The sequence below is a fragment of the Euprymna scolopes genome, chromosome 46 (assembly GCF_053919585.1).
Source record: "Euprymna scolopes isolate OS-2025 chromosome 46, ASM5391958v1, whole genome shotgun sequence".
NCBI lineage: Eukaryota > Metazoa > Mollusca > Cephalopoda > Sepiida > Sepiolidae > Euprymna > Euprymna scolopes.
In genome coordinates, this window is record NC_136527.1 from 64,219,382 (window position 1) to 64,238,391 (window position 19,010).

The 19,010-nt window shown below is 24.4% G+C and overlaps 1 protein-coding gene across 1 annotated transcript; it reads right to left on the reverse strand.

Moving 5' to 3' along the window:
- Nucleotides 1-16,917: 16,917 nt before the first annotated feature.
- LOC145270808 (uncharacterized) lies at nucleotides 16,918-18,354 on the reverse strand. Its single transcript, XM_080126392.1, has one exon. It carries the CDS (start codon nucleotides 18,352-18,354, stop codon nucleotides 17,065-17,067), a length of 1,290 nt encoding a protein of 429 aa, XP_079982518.1. The 3' UTR covers nucleotides 16,918-17,064.
- Between the last annotated feature and the right edge of the window lie 656 nt (nucleotides 18,355-19,010).

Genomic DNA, 19,010 nt, shown 5'->3' on the forward strand with positions numbered 1-19,010 from the left:
GACCGTATATGGAAAATAGTTAGTCTGTTTGTGTCTATTAGAAATATATTATTTTTGTTTTTTTGTTTTACTATTAATTTTTGGTTTTAATTTTTCGGTACTCATGCACTTATTGATCCATGCTGAAATAATAACGTTATTATTTAAAAAAAAAAAAAAAAGAAAAAAAAGCCATTTTTAACATGAGGAGGGGAGGGTGTTTTGTACCTATTCTGTACGTTAACCATACAATTGAATAAAAAAAAACTTTAATAAAACTTGGACATACGATTTAAAAAATAGCACAGATCAGTAAGTGCATTTAGCACCAATGTTTCAATCAGTATTGATTTTTTTAATCTGAGGTTTCCCTGATTCCTATCATTTGCTAAAATTTTCACGTTTATGTTTTTGTAGGGATTATGTTCTATAGAACCATGTTTGAAGAATGACGATATTTTGGTGATAATGTGTTCCTTAATTTGGATATGTAACGGTCTTATAGAACTTCCGATATATGATTCATTACAAACTTTGCATTGAATTTGGTATACTGAATATGTGCGTTCGCATAATACTGTGTTCTTTATGGGACAGAAACAAAAAAATAATCCAACATATGTAAAACTTATTTCACTATTAGAAAAAAATAATCAAATACATGTAAACCTAATTTGAATATTACAAAAATAATCCAACGTTTGTAAAACTAATTTAAACATGAAGGAAAAAAACAATTAATCCAACATATGCAACATTAATTTATATAGAAAAAAATCAAACATATGTAAAACTAATTTCAATATTAAAAAAATTATTAAACATTTGTAAAACTAATTTGGAACTTATTTATAGATATGAAACAATTCTTTATGTATATAGAAAAAAAACTGATTCAACATTTTAAAAACTGATTTGACACTTTTGTAAAACTAATTTCAAAATTAAAAAATTATTAGACTTTTGTAACACAAATTTTACAATTAATAAACATAATTAAGCATAATTTGACTATTATAAAAATAATCAACACATTTGTAATATTAATTTGATTATTATAAAAATAATCAACATATTTGTAATATTAATTTAATTATTATAAAAATAATAAACATATTTGTAATATTAATTTGATTATTATAAAAATAATCAACATATTTTTAATATTAATTTGATTATTATAAAAAAATAAACATATTTGTAATATAAATTTGATTATTATAAAAATAATCAACATATTTGTAATATTAATTTGATTATTATAAAAATAATCAACATATTTGTAATATTAATTTGACTATTATAAAAATAATCAACATATTTGTAATACTAATTTGATTATTATAAAAATAATTAACATATTTGTAATGCTAATTTGATTATTATAAAAATAATCAACATATTTGTAATGCTAATTTGATTAATATAAAAATAATCAACATATTTGTAAAACTAATATGATTATTATGAAAATAATCAACATATTTGTAATACTAATTTGATTATTATAAAAATAATCAACATATTTGTAATACTAATTTGATTATTATAAAAATAATCAACATATTTTAATATTAATTTGATTATTATAAACAATAATCAACATATTTGTAATATTAATTTGATAATTATAAAAATAATAAACATATTTGTAATACTATTTTGATTATTATAAAAATATTCAACATACTGGTAATATTAATTTGATTATTATAAAAATAATAAACATACTTGGAATATTAATTTGATTATTATAAAAATATTCAACATATTTGTAATGCTAATTTGATTATTATAAAAATAATAAACATACTTGTAATATTAATTTGATTATTATAAAAATATTCAACATATTTGTAATGCTAATTTGATTATTATAAAAATAATCAACATATTCGTAATGCTAATTTGATTATTATAAAAATAATCAACATATTTGTAATGCTAATTTTATTATTATAAAAATAATCAACATATTTGTAAAACTAATTTGATTATTATAAAAATAATCAACATATTTGTAATGCTAATTTGATTATTATAAAAATAATCAACATATTTGTAATATTAATTTGATTAGTATAAAAATAATCAACATATTTGTAATATTAATTTGATTATCATAAAAATAATCAACATATTTGTAATATTAATTTGATTATTATAAAAATAATCAACATATTTGTAATACTATTTTGATTATTATAAAAGTAATCAACATATTTGTAATATTAATTTGACTATTATAAAAATAATCAACATATTTTTAATATTAATTTGATTATTATTAAAATAATCAACATATTTGTAATGCTAATTTGATTATTATAAAAATAATCAACATATTTGTAATATTAATTTGATTATTATTAAAATAATCAACAGATTTGTAATGCTAATTTGATTATTATAAAAATAATCAACATATTTGTAATGCTAATTTGATTATTATAAAAATAATCAACATATTTGTAATGCTAATTTGATTATTATAAAAATAATCAACATATTTGTAATGCTAATTTGATTATTATAAAAATAATCAACATATTTGTAATATTAATTTGATTATTATAAAAATAATAAACATATTTGTAATATTAATTTTACTATTATTAAAATAATCTACATATTTGTAATATTAATTTGATTATTATAAAAATAATCAACATATTTGTAATGGTAATTTGATTATCATAAAAATAATCAACATATTTGTAATATTAATAATTTGATTATTATAAAAATAATCAACATTTTTGTAATACTAATTTTACTATTATAAAAATAATCAACATATTTGTAATATTAATTTGACTATTATAAAAATAATCAACATTTTTGTAATACTAATTTTACTATTATAAAAATAATAAACATATTTGTAATATTAATTTGATTATTATAAAAATAATCAACATATTTGTAATGGTAATTTGATTATTATAAAAATAATCAACATATTTGTAATATTAATAATTTGATTATTATAAAAATAATCAACATTTTTGTAATACTAATTTTACTATTATAAAAATAATCAACATATTTGTAATATTAATTTGATTATTATAAAAATAATCAACATATTTGTAATGCTAATTTGATTATTATGAAATAATCTACATATTTGTAATATTAATTTGATTATTATAAAAATAATCAACATTTTTGTAATACTAATTTTACTATTATAAAAATAATCAACATATTTGTAATATTAATTTGATTATTATAAAAATAATCAACATTTTTGTAATACTAATTTTACTATTATAAAAATAATCAACATATTTGTAATATTAATTTGATTATTATAAAAATAATCAACATATTTGTAATATTAATTTTACTATTATAAAAATAATCAACATATTTGTGATATTAATTTGATTATTATAAAAATAATTTAAATTTTTGTAATACTAATTTGACTATTATAAAAATAATCAACATATTTGTGATAGTAATTTTACTATTATAAAAATAATCAACATATTTGTAATACTAATTTGACTATTATAAAAATAATCAACATATTTGTAATACTAATTTGACTATTATAAAAATAATCAACATATTTGGAATACTAATTTTACTATTATAAAAATAATCAACATATTTGTGATACTAATTTGACTATTATAAAGATAATCAACATATTTGTAATACTAATTTGACTATTATAAAAATAATCAACATATTTGGAATACTAATTTTACTATTATAAAAATAATCAACATATTTGTGATACTAATTTGACTATTATAAAGATAATCAACATATGAAAAACTAAGTTGAATACAAAAAATCCAACGTATGTAAAATTCTTTTGAATATTACCAAAAATAATCAAACGTATGCAAATCTAATTCAGAAAAAAATCGAACATTTGTGAAACTAATATGACTATTACAAAAAATAATACAACATATCTGCTGCTAATTGTAATATAGCAAAATAATTCAGCATATGTAAAACTTATTTGAATATAGTAAAAAATAATCTAACATATGAAAACTAATTTGACTATTACAACAAATAATTGCGTTTGAAAAACTAATTTGAACATAGAAAAAAATATCCAAAAATTGTAAAACTAATTTGAATATTACAAAAATATGCAACATACGTAAAACAAATTTGACTATTACAAAAATAATCAAACATTTGTAAAAATAATTTAACTATTACAAAAAAATAATACATCACAAGAAAAACTAATTTGAATATAGGAAAAAATCCAACATTTGTAATAGTAATGTAAATATTACACAAAATTAATCCAACTTTTGTAAACCTAATTTGACTATTACAAAAACATCCGATATTTCTAATTGTAATATAGTATAAATAATCCAACATTTATAAAACTAATTTTAATATAGAAAAAAAATCTAACAGATGTAAAACTAATTTGGTTATATAAAAATAATTAAATAAGCCAACATATGTAAAACTAATCTGAATATATAAAAAGTAATCCAATATTCATAAATTAATTTGAATATAGAAAAAGATAATCTAACATACGTAAAACTAATTTGAATATATAAAAAATAATCCAACATATGTAAAATTAATTTGAACATAGAAAAAAAATAATCTAACATACGTAAAACTAATTTGAATATATAAAAAATAATCCAACATATGTAAAATTAATTTGAACATAGAAAAAAAATAATCTAACATACGTAAAACTAATTTGAATATAGAAAAACAATCTAACATATGTAAAACTAATTTGAATATATAAAAAAAACAATCCAACATATGTAAAACTAATTTGAATATATAACAAAAATGAATATATAGAAAAAAACAATCTAACATATGTAAAGTTTGTTTTTTAACATATTCAAGTCGATCATAAAATAATTGCGATAATAGAATATTTACGAACATTAAACAGTAAATTAGAATTTATTTCATGACAAAATTTTTTTTTAATTAAAACGAATTATATTAAAGAAATATTTACAAAGTTTAATATTCGGTTTAGTAACATTTCATGATAAAAAAGAAATATGTTCAAATGAAGACGACAAAATAAACTAAAATCCACTTGAGAAATACACATTTTTTTAGATTTTTTTAACACACTTATATGTTGTTTTCACGCTTGATATTTTATCTTTGTTTTTTTTCGGTACTTGTACAGTTTAATCAAGGCATTAAAAAATGAAAATATCGAAAAAAGGTTATATTATACGTATCTGTTATGGAATGAAGTTCTCCAAAAACTTCACCTAATTTCATCAAGTAGTTTTGTTTTAAAGCGAAAAAACAATTTGTTATGATACCGAGCAAAAGGTTCGATTTTTAGGAAGAAAACTAACAAAAAGATGGGGAGGGAGTGTCGGCGCTTTTATCGGAGTTATTTCCCCATAGCGTGTTCCCAAAATTCGATCAGCTATTTTAAAAAAACGTGTCTTTTTGCTGTAAAAAAAAAAACCTACTCGATCAAATTACGTGAATTTATTTTCCGGAGATCTTCAGTCCCAAACAGATACGTACACTATAATCTTTTTTCAATATTTTCATATTTTAATATCTAGATTAAACTGTGTATGTACCATTTTTCCTTTATGTTTTTGTCATTAGTTGAGTTTTTTTTTTTTTAATTTCTATAGTGAAATTAGTTTTACATATGTTGGATTATTTTTTCTAATATTCAAATGTGTTTTACATATGTTAGATTATTTTTCTATATTCAAATTAGTTTTACATATGTTGGATTATTTTTGTATATTTTCAAATTAATTTTATATATATTGGATTATTTTTGTATATATTCAAATTAATTTTATATATGTTGGATTATTTTTGTATATATTCAAATTAATTTTATATATATTGGATTATTTTTGTATATATTCAAATTAATTTTATATATATTGGATTATTTTTGTATATATTCAAATTAATTTTATATATATTGGATTATTTTTGTATATATTCAAATTAATTTTATATATGTTGGATTATTTTTGTATATATTCAAATTAATTTTATATATATTGGATTATTTTTGTATATATTCAAATTAATTTTATATATGTTGGATTATTTTTGTATATATTCAAATTAATTTTATATATATTGGATTATTTTTGTATATATTCAAATTAATTTTATATATGTTGGATTATTTTTGTATATATTCAAATTAATTTTATATATATTGGATTATTTTTGTATATTTTCAAATTAATTTTATATATATTGGATTATTTTTGTATATATTCAAATTAATTTTATATATGTTGGATTATTTTTGTATATATTCAAATTAATTTTATATATATTGGATTATTTTTGTATATATTCAAATTAATTTTATATATGTTGGATTATTTTTGTATATATTCAAATTAATTTTATATATATTGGATTATTTTTGTATATATTCAAATTAATTTTATATATATTGGATTATTTTTGTATATATTCAAATTAATTTTATATATGTTGGATTATTTTTGTATATATTCAAATTAATTTTATATATGATGGATTATTTTGTATATATTCAAATTAATTTTATATATGTTGGATTATTTTTGTATATATTCAAATTAATTTTATATATATTGGATTATTTTTGTATATATTCAAATTAATTTTATATATATTGGATTATTTTTGTATATATTCAAATTAATTTTATATATGTTGGATTATTTTTGTATATATTCAAATTAATTTTATATATATTGGATTATTTTTTTATATATTCAAATTAATTTTATATATATTGGATAATTTTTGTATATATTCAAATTTATTTTATATATATTGGATTATTTTTGTATATATTCAAATTAATTTTATATATATTGGATTATTTTTGTATATATTCAAATTAATTTTATATATGTTGGATTATTTTTGTATATATTCAATTTAATTTTATATATGTTAGATTATTTTTGTATATATTCAAATTAATTTTATATATATTGGATTATTTTTGTATATATTCAAATTAATTTTATATATGTTGGATTATTTTTGTATATATTCAAATTAATTTTATATATGTTAGATTATTTTTGTATATATTCAATTTAATTTTACATATGTTGGATTATTTTTGTATATATTCAAATTAATTTTATATATGTTGGATTATTTTTGTATATATTCAAATTAATTTTATATATTGGATTATTTTTGTATATATTCAAATTAATTTTATATATATTGGATTATTTTTGTATATATTCAAATTAATTTTATATATATTGTATTTTTTTTGTATATATTCAAATTAATTTTATATATGTTGGATTATTTTTGTATATATTCAAATTAATTTTATATATATTGGATTATTTTTGTATATATTAAAATTAATTTTATATATATTGGATTATTTTTGTATATATTCAAATTAATTTTATATATATTGGATTATTTTTGTATATATTCAAATTAATTTTATATATATTGGATTATTTTTGTATATATTCAAATTAATTTTATATATGTAGATTATTTTTGTATATATTCAAATTAATTTTATATATATTGGATTATTTTTGTATATAGTCAAATTAATTTTATATATATTGGATTACTTTTGTATATATTCAAATTAATTTTATATATGTTGGATTACTTTTGTATATATTCAAATTAATTTTATATATGTTGGATTATTTTTGTATATATTCAAATTAATTTTATATATGTTGGATTATTTTGTTTCTATATTCAAATTAGTTTTACATATGTTAAACTATTTTCTTTTTTATAAATTTCTGTGTGGCGTACTGCTGAATTATTTTTTCTACATAATAAAATTTAATTTTACAAGAATTTTTATACATTTATCTAGCGATTAAACATAAAAATATTCATGAAAAAAAAACACGTTCATTATTTAAAAAAAAAAATCAAACGTGTTTTTTTCCAGATATATTTTTGTTTACTCGCTAGACAAATGTACAGATATTCTTGTAAAAATAAACTTCATTCAATTTTATACTTTAGAAAAAATAATTCAGCGGTACGCCACAGAGATTTATCAAAAAAATTAGTTTTGTTTTATAATCAAAAACATTGACTTCAACTCCGTTGTTGGATTTTAATTTTTCATATATAATTTTGTTTAATCGCTAGATAAAAATGTAAAAATAAGGTGTTTTTTTTCTGTAGAAAGTTGTTTTTATGACGGAATGAAATTTGCCGCACTGGCATACTTTTTGGCGTGCTGGCATGCCAAAAAAGAATTACCGCAGTCGGCCTTGTTTTCAAGTTCAACATTGTGGGAGTCCCATCCTCACAAGAAATTTTTTTTTAGATGGGGGCTTATTTTCATTTCTGGCTTTTTATTTTATAAAAGGCATTCAAATATCCCTCTTTTTTTACCTTATTTTAATAATCTACTTTAAATATATTTCTGTTTGATCTGTAAAGTAAAAAAATATTGCTTACCAGTTTCTTAAAAACAAGTCAAATATGAAAGAAACAAGATTTTTAAAACAAAATTATCTCCTTGCTTGTTGCTATTCTATTGTTATGCATATTTAACTTGTCTCGGAGCATTCTATATATATAAAACGGTAGATGAATGTACAAAGTGTTTTCAATAAGTTTCCAGACGTTTTTGTCCAGGCATTAAAAACTGTCGCAAATTCAGTCTGTTATTGCTACATCTTATAAATTATAATTTATAAACTGACGAATTTTTTAAGATTGCAGGTTCAAATGAATACCCACAGAAACAAATTGGAATACCCCCTACTAAAGCCTGATTTTCAGAGCTGATGAACTTCAAAAATGCAGTCTGGACGTAAGCACACTTTATAAGAATTATATGTAATAAAATTCTACTTTAAATGTTGGAAAATGCAACAGAAACGTATGGAATGCTTCAGACTGCTTTTGGACCATCTTGCATGAATCGAGAATCAGTTTTTGAGTGACATAAGAGATTCAAGGAAGGCAGAGAGTCTGTGAGGGATGATGAGGGGCGTGGAAGGAGTAAAGAAGTCAGAACACCAGAGTTGATTGGCCAAATAAAGAATTTCCTGGATAAACACCGTCGTGTCTATGGAGTCAATAAGTGCACAGTTGATGTCAGTCGGGTAACTGTAATATGCAATTATTTGCGAAGAACTGCAGATGCGAAAGATTTGTGTGAAGTTTGTTCCAAGGGTGCAGTCCACAACTGCATCCTTGTTACGAACAATTTAAGATGTTGCATCAAGACAGTTGTCAACCCTCCCTATAAGTCCAGACTTTGCTCCCTGTAACTTTTGGTTATTCCCTAAGCTGAAAGAAAACCTTAAAAGCTGTTATTATGAAAGAGGTTGTGATGAAGGCCATTGGCTCACAAAAGGACTTCCATGGCTTTCAGAAGTTGTTGGAACAGTACAACAAGTGCATTGCAGCCGGAGGAGATTACTTTGAAGAGAACCAGTTTCATGTGTGCACTATCAATAAAAGTGACCATTCATGTGTGCACTATCAATAAAAGTGACCACAGAAAAAAGTCTGAAAACTCATTTAAGGTAGCTTGTATGTGAATGTGTATGTAAATAACGTGTATTTGTGAATGTGTATGTGAATAACGGGTATTTGTGTATGTGTATGTGAATAACGTGTATGTGTATGTAAAAAACGTGTATGTGTATGTAAATAACGTGTATGTGAATAACGTGTATGTGTATGTAAATAACGTGTATGTGTATGTGAATAACGTGTATGTGTATGTAAATAACGTGTATGTATATGTAAATAACGTGTATGTGTATGTGAATAACGTGTATGTGTATGTAAATAACGTGTATGTGTATGTAAATAACATGTATGTGTATGTAAATAACGTGTATGTGTATGTGAATAACGTGTATGTGTATGTGAATAACGTGTATGTGTATGTGAATAACGTGTACAGAAATGTGTCAGCAAAATCTTTATTTCAATATGCTGATATATTTCTATTACTTCTGAAGTGGTTTGATTGGAATCTTTTCATATCTATCTCTCCATAGTTCTATTGGTAAGGAACCCGAGGGGAGTCGTAAATGTTTTGATTCTGATTTTAGCTTATAGTATCCAAGTCATTTGCTTTTTTTAAAAACCTTTTAAAACCTGGACTAGGCATAATATATAATGACACAGATAAAACAGTAGATGTATGTATTATGTGTGTATATGTTTGCTTGTGTGAAAATACTTCACCGATCAACTCTTAAACTCCTGGTCACATAATACTAAAATTTACAGGAAATACTAATCATACATCAAGGATGGGTTTTAGCGAGTAAAATATGTTTGGATGGATAACGTGTAGAAACCTATAAAGTAAAATATGTTTGGATGGATGTATAACGTGTAGAAACCTATATCGGCAAGTTGAAACGCAAAAGTTCATTTCAACTTGCCAACATATTCTATTTTTTTCTGTGCATACAAAAATTCAATTAATTTCAAGTCGTTTAATATAATTTTTTAAAACCTTTCAATATCAACATTGGTAGGGAAACCAGCTGTAGCTTTACATGTCTTGACTTCTTTTGATTCTAGCTGATGGCACCCGAGTCATTTTTAAAACTTTTGAAAGCAGTATTATATATTACGTACAATATTCATTAAAATAATTGTTTTTGTAACAAATATGAAATCCGTATGAATTAAAATATCCAGAGAAAAAAATCCAAAGAATGCATTTTGTTGTTGTTGGCCTTTTTGATGAGGGTTTGTGGTCCTTTTGCAACAATCTTCTTTTCATTATAAGTTTTTTAAATGTGAGACAAAACATCTTATACGATATAACAAAATAAAATAAAATTTTAGAAGCATACATTAAAAAAGCGATAGTTTATATATGTTTAAAAATAGAAGATTATAGTAATAGAACGTACAAAATGTTCATAAATATTTTAAAGTTTTTTGTAGAAAAGGGGGATATTCTTTAGCTGAGATATCGAAGAGAATTCAAAAATTAAAGGTCATACATTGCAAGAGTCTTAAAATCGTATCAAATTTTTTTCTGCTTAATTATACAAAATATATTTCTTTAAAAGTTGTTTAAGAGTCAGTATTCATTTTTTATATTAGAAAGAAAGCTCTGTGTGTGTGTGTGTTTGTTAATACTGTGATGGATTTTTTTCTCTTACTTGACCAAGTGCCAACAGGTCTGCTGGGCTCTCCTTGACCCTAAGAGAAACAAGTTATCAACCCAGGAGCAGAAAAGGAGAGAAAAATGCCTTTTTATCAATTTAGTCATATGCTCAGTTCGCTAGAGAGATGGCATCTGATTGGGCAGGCATAAGGTAAGTTTTATGCATGCGCCAATCAGCCGGTAAAACTATACAAACACCGTGACAGCGAATTAACCCTAACCCTAACACTAACCCTAACCCCAACCCTAACCCTAAACCTAAACCCTAACCCTAAACCCTAACCCTAATCCTAACCCTAACGCTGTCACGGTGTTTGTATAATAATACCAATCAGCCTTGAGTACTAAACAAAACATATTTAAACTAATAAACCACAAAGTGTCACTTCTGCTGCTACACTTCCACTACAGCAAAGTTAGATATGACTGTTTGTAGCAATTTAACTACCACGAACCTCAAGAGGTAAAAGCATGCAAATATCAATGTGATTAAGCTTATCTGTTTGTGGTGACCGGCGATAAAATAACCGCTCTCCTGTGCAAAGAAGGAACTATTAGGGAAGGTGACATTTCAGTCATATCGCCTTTTTAACATCTAATTTGGAAAGTTTTTGCCTGAAGCAGTCATTTTTATTTATTGTTTGGAAATTATCGACCTTTTATTATTGCATTGGCCTTTTGAATGAGCGTGTTACTTACTAGAGAATGGAATCCTAGTACCGAATATGGAAGTTAACTTGTGTATGTCAATGACCCTCATCACAGCCTCTTTCATCTCAATTGTCTCATAACAACAGCTTGAGCTTAAAGAATAATCAAAAGTCACAGGGTGCAAAATCAAGACTATAGGGAAGGTGAGGTGTCTTGATGTCCATCAAATAGTTTGTGACAAGGATGGAGGACTCTTGGGACAAACTTAACGCAAATCTTTTGCATCCACACCAATAATTGTGTGTACATTTCCAACACTGACATAAAACTTATGTGCACTTATTGTCTCTATAGACATAAGACGGTACTTATTCCTGAAATGCTTTAATGTTCTGACTTCCTTACTCATCCCACACTTCTCGTCATCCCTCACAGACTCCCAGCCTTCCTCAAGAACTGATGTTCAATTCATAAAAGATGGCCCAAAAGCAATTTGAAGCATTCCATACATTTCTGTGGAATTTTATCCAAGATCAAAACAGAATTTTATTCCATACCGTTTTTCTAAAATTGCATTTTTTAAATTCATGAGATGTGAAAATCAAGCTTTAATAAAGTGTATTTCAATTCCTGCTGCAGCTGTTCATTTGAACCTGAAATCATAAAAATTGGTCAGCTATCTCATGAGACCTATAACAATAACATGCTGAAAACAACAATTTTAAATTCCTGTACAAATAAGTTTGGAAACTTCTTGAAGGTACCTTGTATCTTATGAGAACCAAAAAATTTGTAATACCACACCAATTAAATATGGGAAAACTTGAATTACTCCATAACAAATACAAGTTTGTTTATGTGTTATATAGCGATTGAGTTAGCTGGTGTGATTTAAGATTTAAAGTAATTTTAATAAGTTTATAATCATTTAGGCAATTAGTATCTCTTTTCCTTAGTAAACTTTCTCTCCAAATAAAACCTTACGTATGAGCAACGTTTCTCTTGCATAAACCAAACACATAAATGAGAACATTTTATTTACTTAATTCTTGATTCCTTGTTAAAGAGCATCTCTCCTCTCTCTGGCTCTTTCATACTCTCTCTATTTTCTCTCTCTGTATCTCTATTAGATAGTAGATCGAGAGAGAGAGGGAGAGGGTGGGAGGAGGTCAGATAGATATTTTTGTAGTTAATCCACGTTGCAGGAAGTGACGTTTCATCTAACCGGATGTCATGTGATGCTACGTGGCAAGGTTGGTGAAACGTTGAGTCTCTCAGAAAATGCCGAGCCGAGCAGAAGTCTAAAATGGTTTTCTCCTAAGTAAGGGGGGAGATGCGCGCCCCAGACGTGGGACGTGGTAGGTACCCACAGTGGAGACCATCGATGGCGACATCTGCAGATCATGCCTGGGAGAATAAAAGGTTGAAAACCCAACATTTCTCTTCATCTTGTGTATTCCGGCGAAAACAGCAAGAGAGCTCCACCCAGATGAAGACTCTCCCAGAGCAGCGGACCAGGTATGAATCTTCTTTAATTCAAACACATACATCCACAACAAGTGTCCTAACCACTAGACAAATGGTTTAAGGGATCTTGGGTCCCGTTCTCTCGTCTCTTAACACTTGTAATATCTCTCTCTCTCATCGTCGTAAACTTATTCTCTTCATTAGTAAAATGGACACGTCATCACCAGGGTACCAGTATCCCTAAAGTAAAGTTTTCAAGTCAAATCCTCTTCTTCTCCCTCATGTAACATCCTTACAGATCACAAAATGTGCAATCTATGCATTATAATAACGAGTATATGTAATCTATGCATTATAATAATGAGCATATGTAATCTATGCATTATAATAATGAGCATATGTAATCTATGCATTATAATAATGAGCATATGTAATCTATGCATTATAATAATGAGCATATGTAATCTATGCATTATAATAATGAGCATATGTAATCTATGCATTATAATAACGAGCATATGTAATCTATGCATTATAATAACGAGTATATGTAATCTATGCATTATAATAATGAGCATATGTAATCTATGCATTATAATAATGAGCATATGTAATCTATGCATTATAATAATGAGCATATGTAATCTATGCATTATAATAATGAGCATATGTAATCTATGCATTATAATAATGAGCATATGTAATCTATGCATTATAATAACGAGTATATGTAATCTATGCATTATAATAACGAGTATATGTAATCTATGCATTATAATAACGAGCATATGTAATCTATGCATTATAATAACGAGCATATGTAATCTATGCATTATAATAATGAGCATATGTAATCTATGCATTATAATAATGAGCATATGTAATCTATGCATTATAATAATGAGCATATGTAATCTATGCATTATAATAATGAGCATATGTAATCTATGCATTATAATAATGAGCATATGCAATCTATGCATTATAATAATGAGCATATGTAATCTATGCATTATAATAATGAGCATATGTAATCTATGCATTATAATAATGATCATATGTAATGTATGCATTATAATAATGAGCATATGTAATGTATGCATTATAATAATGAGCATATGTAATCTATGCATTATAATAATGAGCATATGTAATGTATGCATTATAATAATGAGCATATGTAATCTATGCATTATAATAATGAGCATATGTAATCTATGCATTATAATAATGAGCATATGTAATATATGCATTATAATAATGAGCATATGTAATCTATGCATTATAATAATGAGCATATGTGCAATCTATGCATTATAATAATGAGCATATGTAATCTATGCATTATAATAATGAGCATATGTAATCTATGCATTATAATAATGAGCATATGTAATCTATGCATTATAATAATGAGCATATGTAATCTATGCATTATAATAATGAGCATATGTAATCTATGCATTATAATAATGAGCATATGTAATCTATGCATTATAATAATGAGCATATGTAATCTATGCATTATAATAATGAGCATATGTAATCTATGCATTATAATAATGAGCATATGTAATCTATGCATTATAATAATGATCATATGCAATCTATGCATTATAATAACGAGCATATGTAATCTATGCATTATAATAATGATCATATGTAATGTATGCATTATAATAATGAGCATATGTGCAATCTATGCATTATAATAATGAGCATATGTAATCTATGCATTATAATAATGAGCATATGTAATCTATGCATTATAATAATGATCATATGTAATGTATGCATTATAATAATGAGCATATGTAATGTATGCATTATAATAATGAGCATATGTAATGTATGCATTATAATAATGAGCATATGTAATCTATGCATTATAATAATGAGCATATGTAATCTATGCATTATAATAATGAGCATATGCAATCTATGCATTATAATAATGAGTATGTGCAATCTATGCATTATAATAATGAGCATATGTAATCTATGCATTATAATAATGATCATATGTAATGTATGCATTATAATAATGAGCATATGTGCAATCTATGCATTATAATAATGAGCATATGTAATCTATGCATTATAATAATGAGCATATGTAATCTATGCATTATAATAATGATCATATGTAATGTATGCATTATAATAATGAGCATATGTGCAATCTATGCATTATAATAATGAGCATATGTGCAATCTATGCATTATAATAATGAGCATATGTAATCTATGCATTATAATAATGAGCATATGTAATCTATGCATTATAATAATGAGCATATGTAATCTATGCATTATAATAATGAGCATATGCAATCTATGCATTATAATAATGAGCATATGTAATCTATGCATTATAATAATGAGCATATGTAATCTATGCATTATAATAATGAGCATATGTAATCTATGCATTATAATAATGAGCATATGTAATCTATGCATTATAATAATGAGCATATGTAATCTATGCATTATAATAATGAGCATATGTAATCTATGCATTATAATAATGAGCATATGTAATCTATGCATTATAATAATGAGCATATGTAATCTATGCATTATAATAATGAGCATATGCAATCTATGCATTATAATAATGAACATATGCAATCTATGCATTATAATAATGAACATATGCAATCTATGCATTATAATAATGAGCATATGCAATCTATGCATTATAATAATGAGCATATGTAATCTATGCATTATAATAACGAGCATATGTAATCTATGCATTATAATAATGAGCATATGTAATCTATGCATTATAATAATGAGCATATGTAATCTATGCATTATAATAATGAGCATATGTAATCTATGCATTATAATAATGAGCATATGTAATCTATGCATTATAATAATGAGCATATGTAATCTATGCATTATAATAATGAGCATATGTAATCTATGCATTATAATAATGAGCATGTGCAATCTATGCATTATAATAATGAGCATATGCAATCTATGCATTATAATAATGAGCATGTGCAATCTATGCATTATAATAACGAGCATGTGCAATCTATGCATTAAAATAATGAGCATATGCAATCTATGCATTATAATAACGAGCATATGCAATCTATGCATTATAATAATGAGAATATGCAATGTATGCATTATAATAACGAGCATATGCAATGTATGCATTATAATAACGAGCATATGCAATGTATGCATTATAATAACGAGCATATGCAATGTATGCATTATAATAACGAGCATATGCAATCTATGCATTATAATATGCTCTCATCTTTGATGAAAAAGTTTAATATAGCAAAAGATAATTTATTTCAACTGATTAATTTATCGATTGTGCCTCACACTCCCCATTTATCAATCGCACCTGACACTCCCCATTTATCAATACATGCCTCACACTCCCCATATTATTCATATCTCATGTTTTATTTATCATATAAATAACATGGATTCTGGTGTTGAACGTGTGCTACGATATTTTTACCGAATTGATGGTGTCTACCTGTTATTTTAATTTTGATCAGTTTGTTTTATGAAATCCATGGACTCTTTTAGGCATAAATATTTGATTGCATTATCATTTAAATTTTTACGACTGCCATTGTCTGCTATTTGTATTTGGCTATAATCTGGTTTTCCAGAGACTGTGTCTAAGTATTTCATTTTTTTTTAATTAAGTCAATTTACTTTCTACAAGTGGTGTAATGTTTATTTATTTTAGGAACCATGTAATTTTTTTTTTATATTCTTGTGGTCCTGATATTTGATCTTTTTGGCATTTTAGGCAAACTCATTTTTCCTCCACAGTTTCATTTTACTGAAGTCGAAGTGTGTATACGCATGTGTCCTTTTAAATTTCCTTTCTGAGCAAATGATGAGCCACAGATTTCACAAGTAAATGGTTTCTCTCCAGTGTGTATACGCACATGAATTCTTAAACTTCCTGCCTGAGTAAATGAAGATCCACATAATTCACATGTAAACGGTTTTACTCCAGTGTGTTTATGCATGTGTTGTTTCAAACTTTCTTGTCGAGAAAATGACAATTCGCATATTTCACAGCAAAATGGTTTTTCTCCAGTGTGTACACGGACATGTCTTTCCAAATCTTTTTGATCAGAAAATGAAAATTTGCATATTTCACAAGCAAAGATTTTATCCTTAGTGTGTACATATGCTTTGAAATGTTCAGACAATGAATAATTGTATGTTTCACTGGAATATGTGTGTTTATTGACATGTTTGTTGAAATTTGATTTTGTGGCAAATGAACGCCCACACGTTTCACATGAAAATGGTTTCTCCCCAGAGTGAATCGTCAAATGATCTCTCAAGTGCGATCGCTGAGAAAATGTAGATTCACATATTTCACAAGAGAATCTTTTTTTCTCAGTGTGTTTATACATGTGCTGTTTCAAACTTTCTTTTAGAGAGAATACACGTCCACAAGTTTCACATGAAAATGGTGTTTCCCCAGTGTGTAATCGGATATGTTTGTTTAAATATGATTTTGTAGAAAATGAATGGCCACATGTTTCACAGTAAAATTGTTTAATGCCAGTGTGTATGGTCATGTGATCTTTTAAGTGTGATCGCTGCGAAAATGAAGAATCACATATGTCACAGACAAATGGTTTTCCCCCAGTGTGATTGTACATGTGTTGCTTCAATTGTGATTTCCGATAAAATGAACATCCACAGGTTTCACAGGAAAATGGCTTATTCCCAGTGTGTATACGGATATGTGTGGTAAAATTTGATTTCGTAGAAAATGAACGTCCACACGTTTCACATGAAAATGGTTTGATGCCAGTGTGTATGGTCATATGATCTTTCAAGTATGATCGCTGAGAAAATGATGATTTGCATATGTCACATGTAAATGGTTTTCTCCCAGTGTGGTTGTACATGTGTAGTTCTAAATGTGCTTTTCGATAAAATGAACGCCCACAAGTTTCACAGGAGAATGGTTTGTCCCCAGTGTGTATACGCATATGTGTGTTTAAATTTGATTTTGATGAAAATGAGTGTCCACATGTTTCACAGGAAAATTGGTTCCCCTTTTTTTCTTTTCTTTTATTTTTCATGCATGTCGACATTGTTTCTGAAAAAATAGTAATAGAAATGCAAATCATTTGATCATTTTTATGATAAAAATAATTCAATATGTTTAAATAAACTAAAACTTAACTAAACTAAAATATACTTTGAATCCTTATGCTTGATGTAAAAATCACAGTTAAACAAAGCTTAGTTAATGTTTTATTTACATAAACAAAAATATTGGTGTCTAATGTTCTATAGAAAATAATATTTTATTCTGTTATTGTTCCATTTCATATACTTTTATTCTTAGTTTAGATTGAAGATTACTATAAGAAATATTAATAAATAATCATTACTATAAGAAATATTAATAAATAATCATTACTATAAGAAATATTAATAAATAATCATTACTATAAGAAATATTAATAAATAATCATTACTATAAGAAATATTAATAAATAATCATTACTATAAGAAATATTAATAAATAATCATTACTATAAGAAATATTAATAAATAATCATTACTATAAGAAATATTAATAAATAATCATTACTATAAGAAATATTAATAAATAATCATTACTATAAGAAATATTAATAAATAATCATTACTATAAGAAATATTAATAAATAATCATTACTATAAGAAATATTAATAAATAATCATTACTATAAGAAATATTAATAAATAATCATTACTATAA

What these genes read in the sequence shown, in the direction of transcription:
- LOC145270808 (XM_080126392.1), bottom strand. Translation starts at nt 18,354, where the DNA reads ATGTCGACATGCATGAAAAATAAAAGAAAAGAAAAAAAGGGGAACCAA.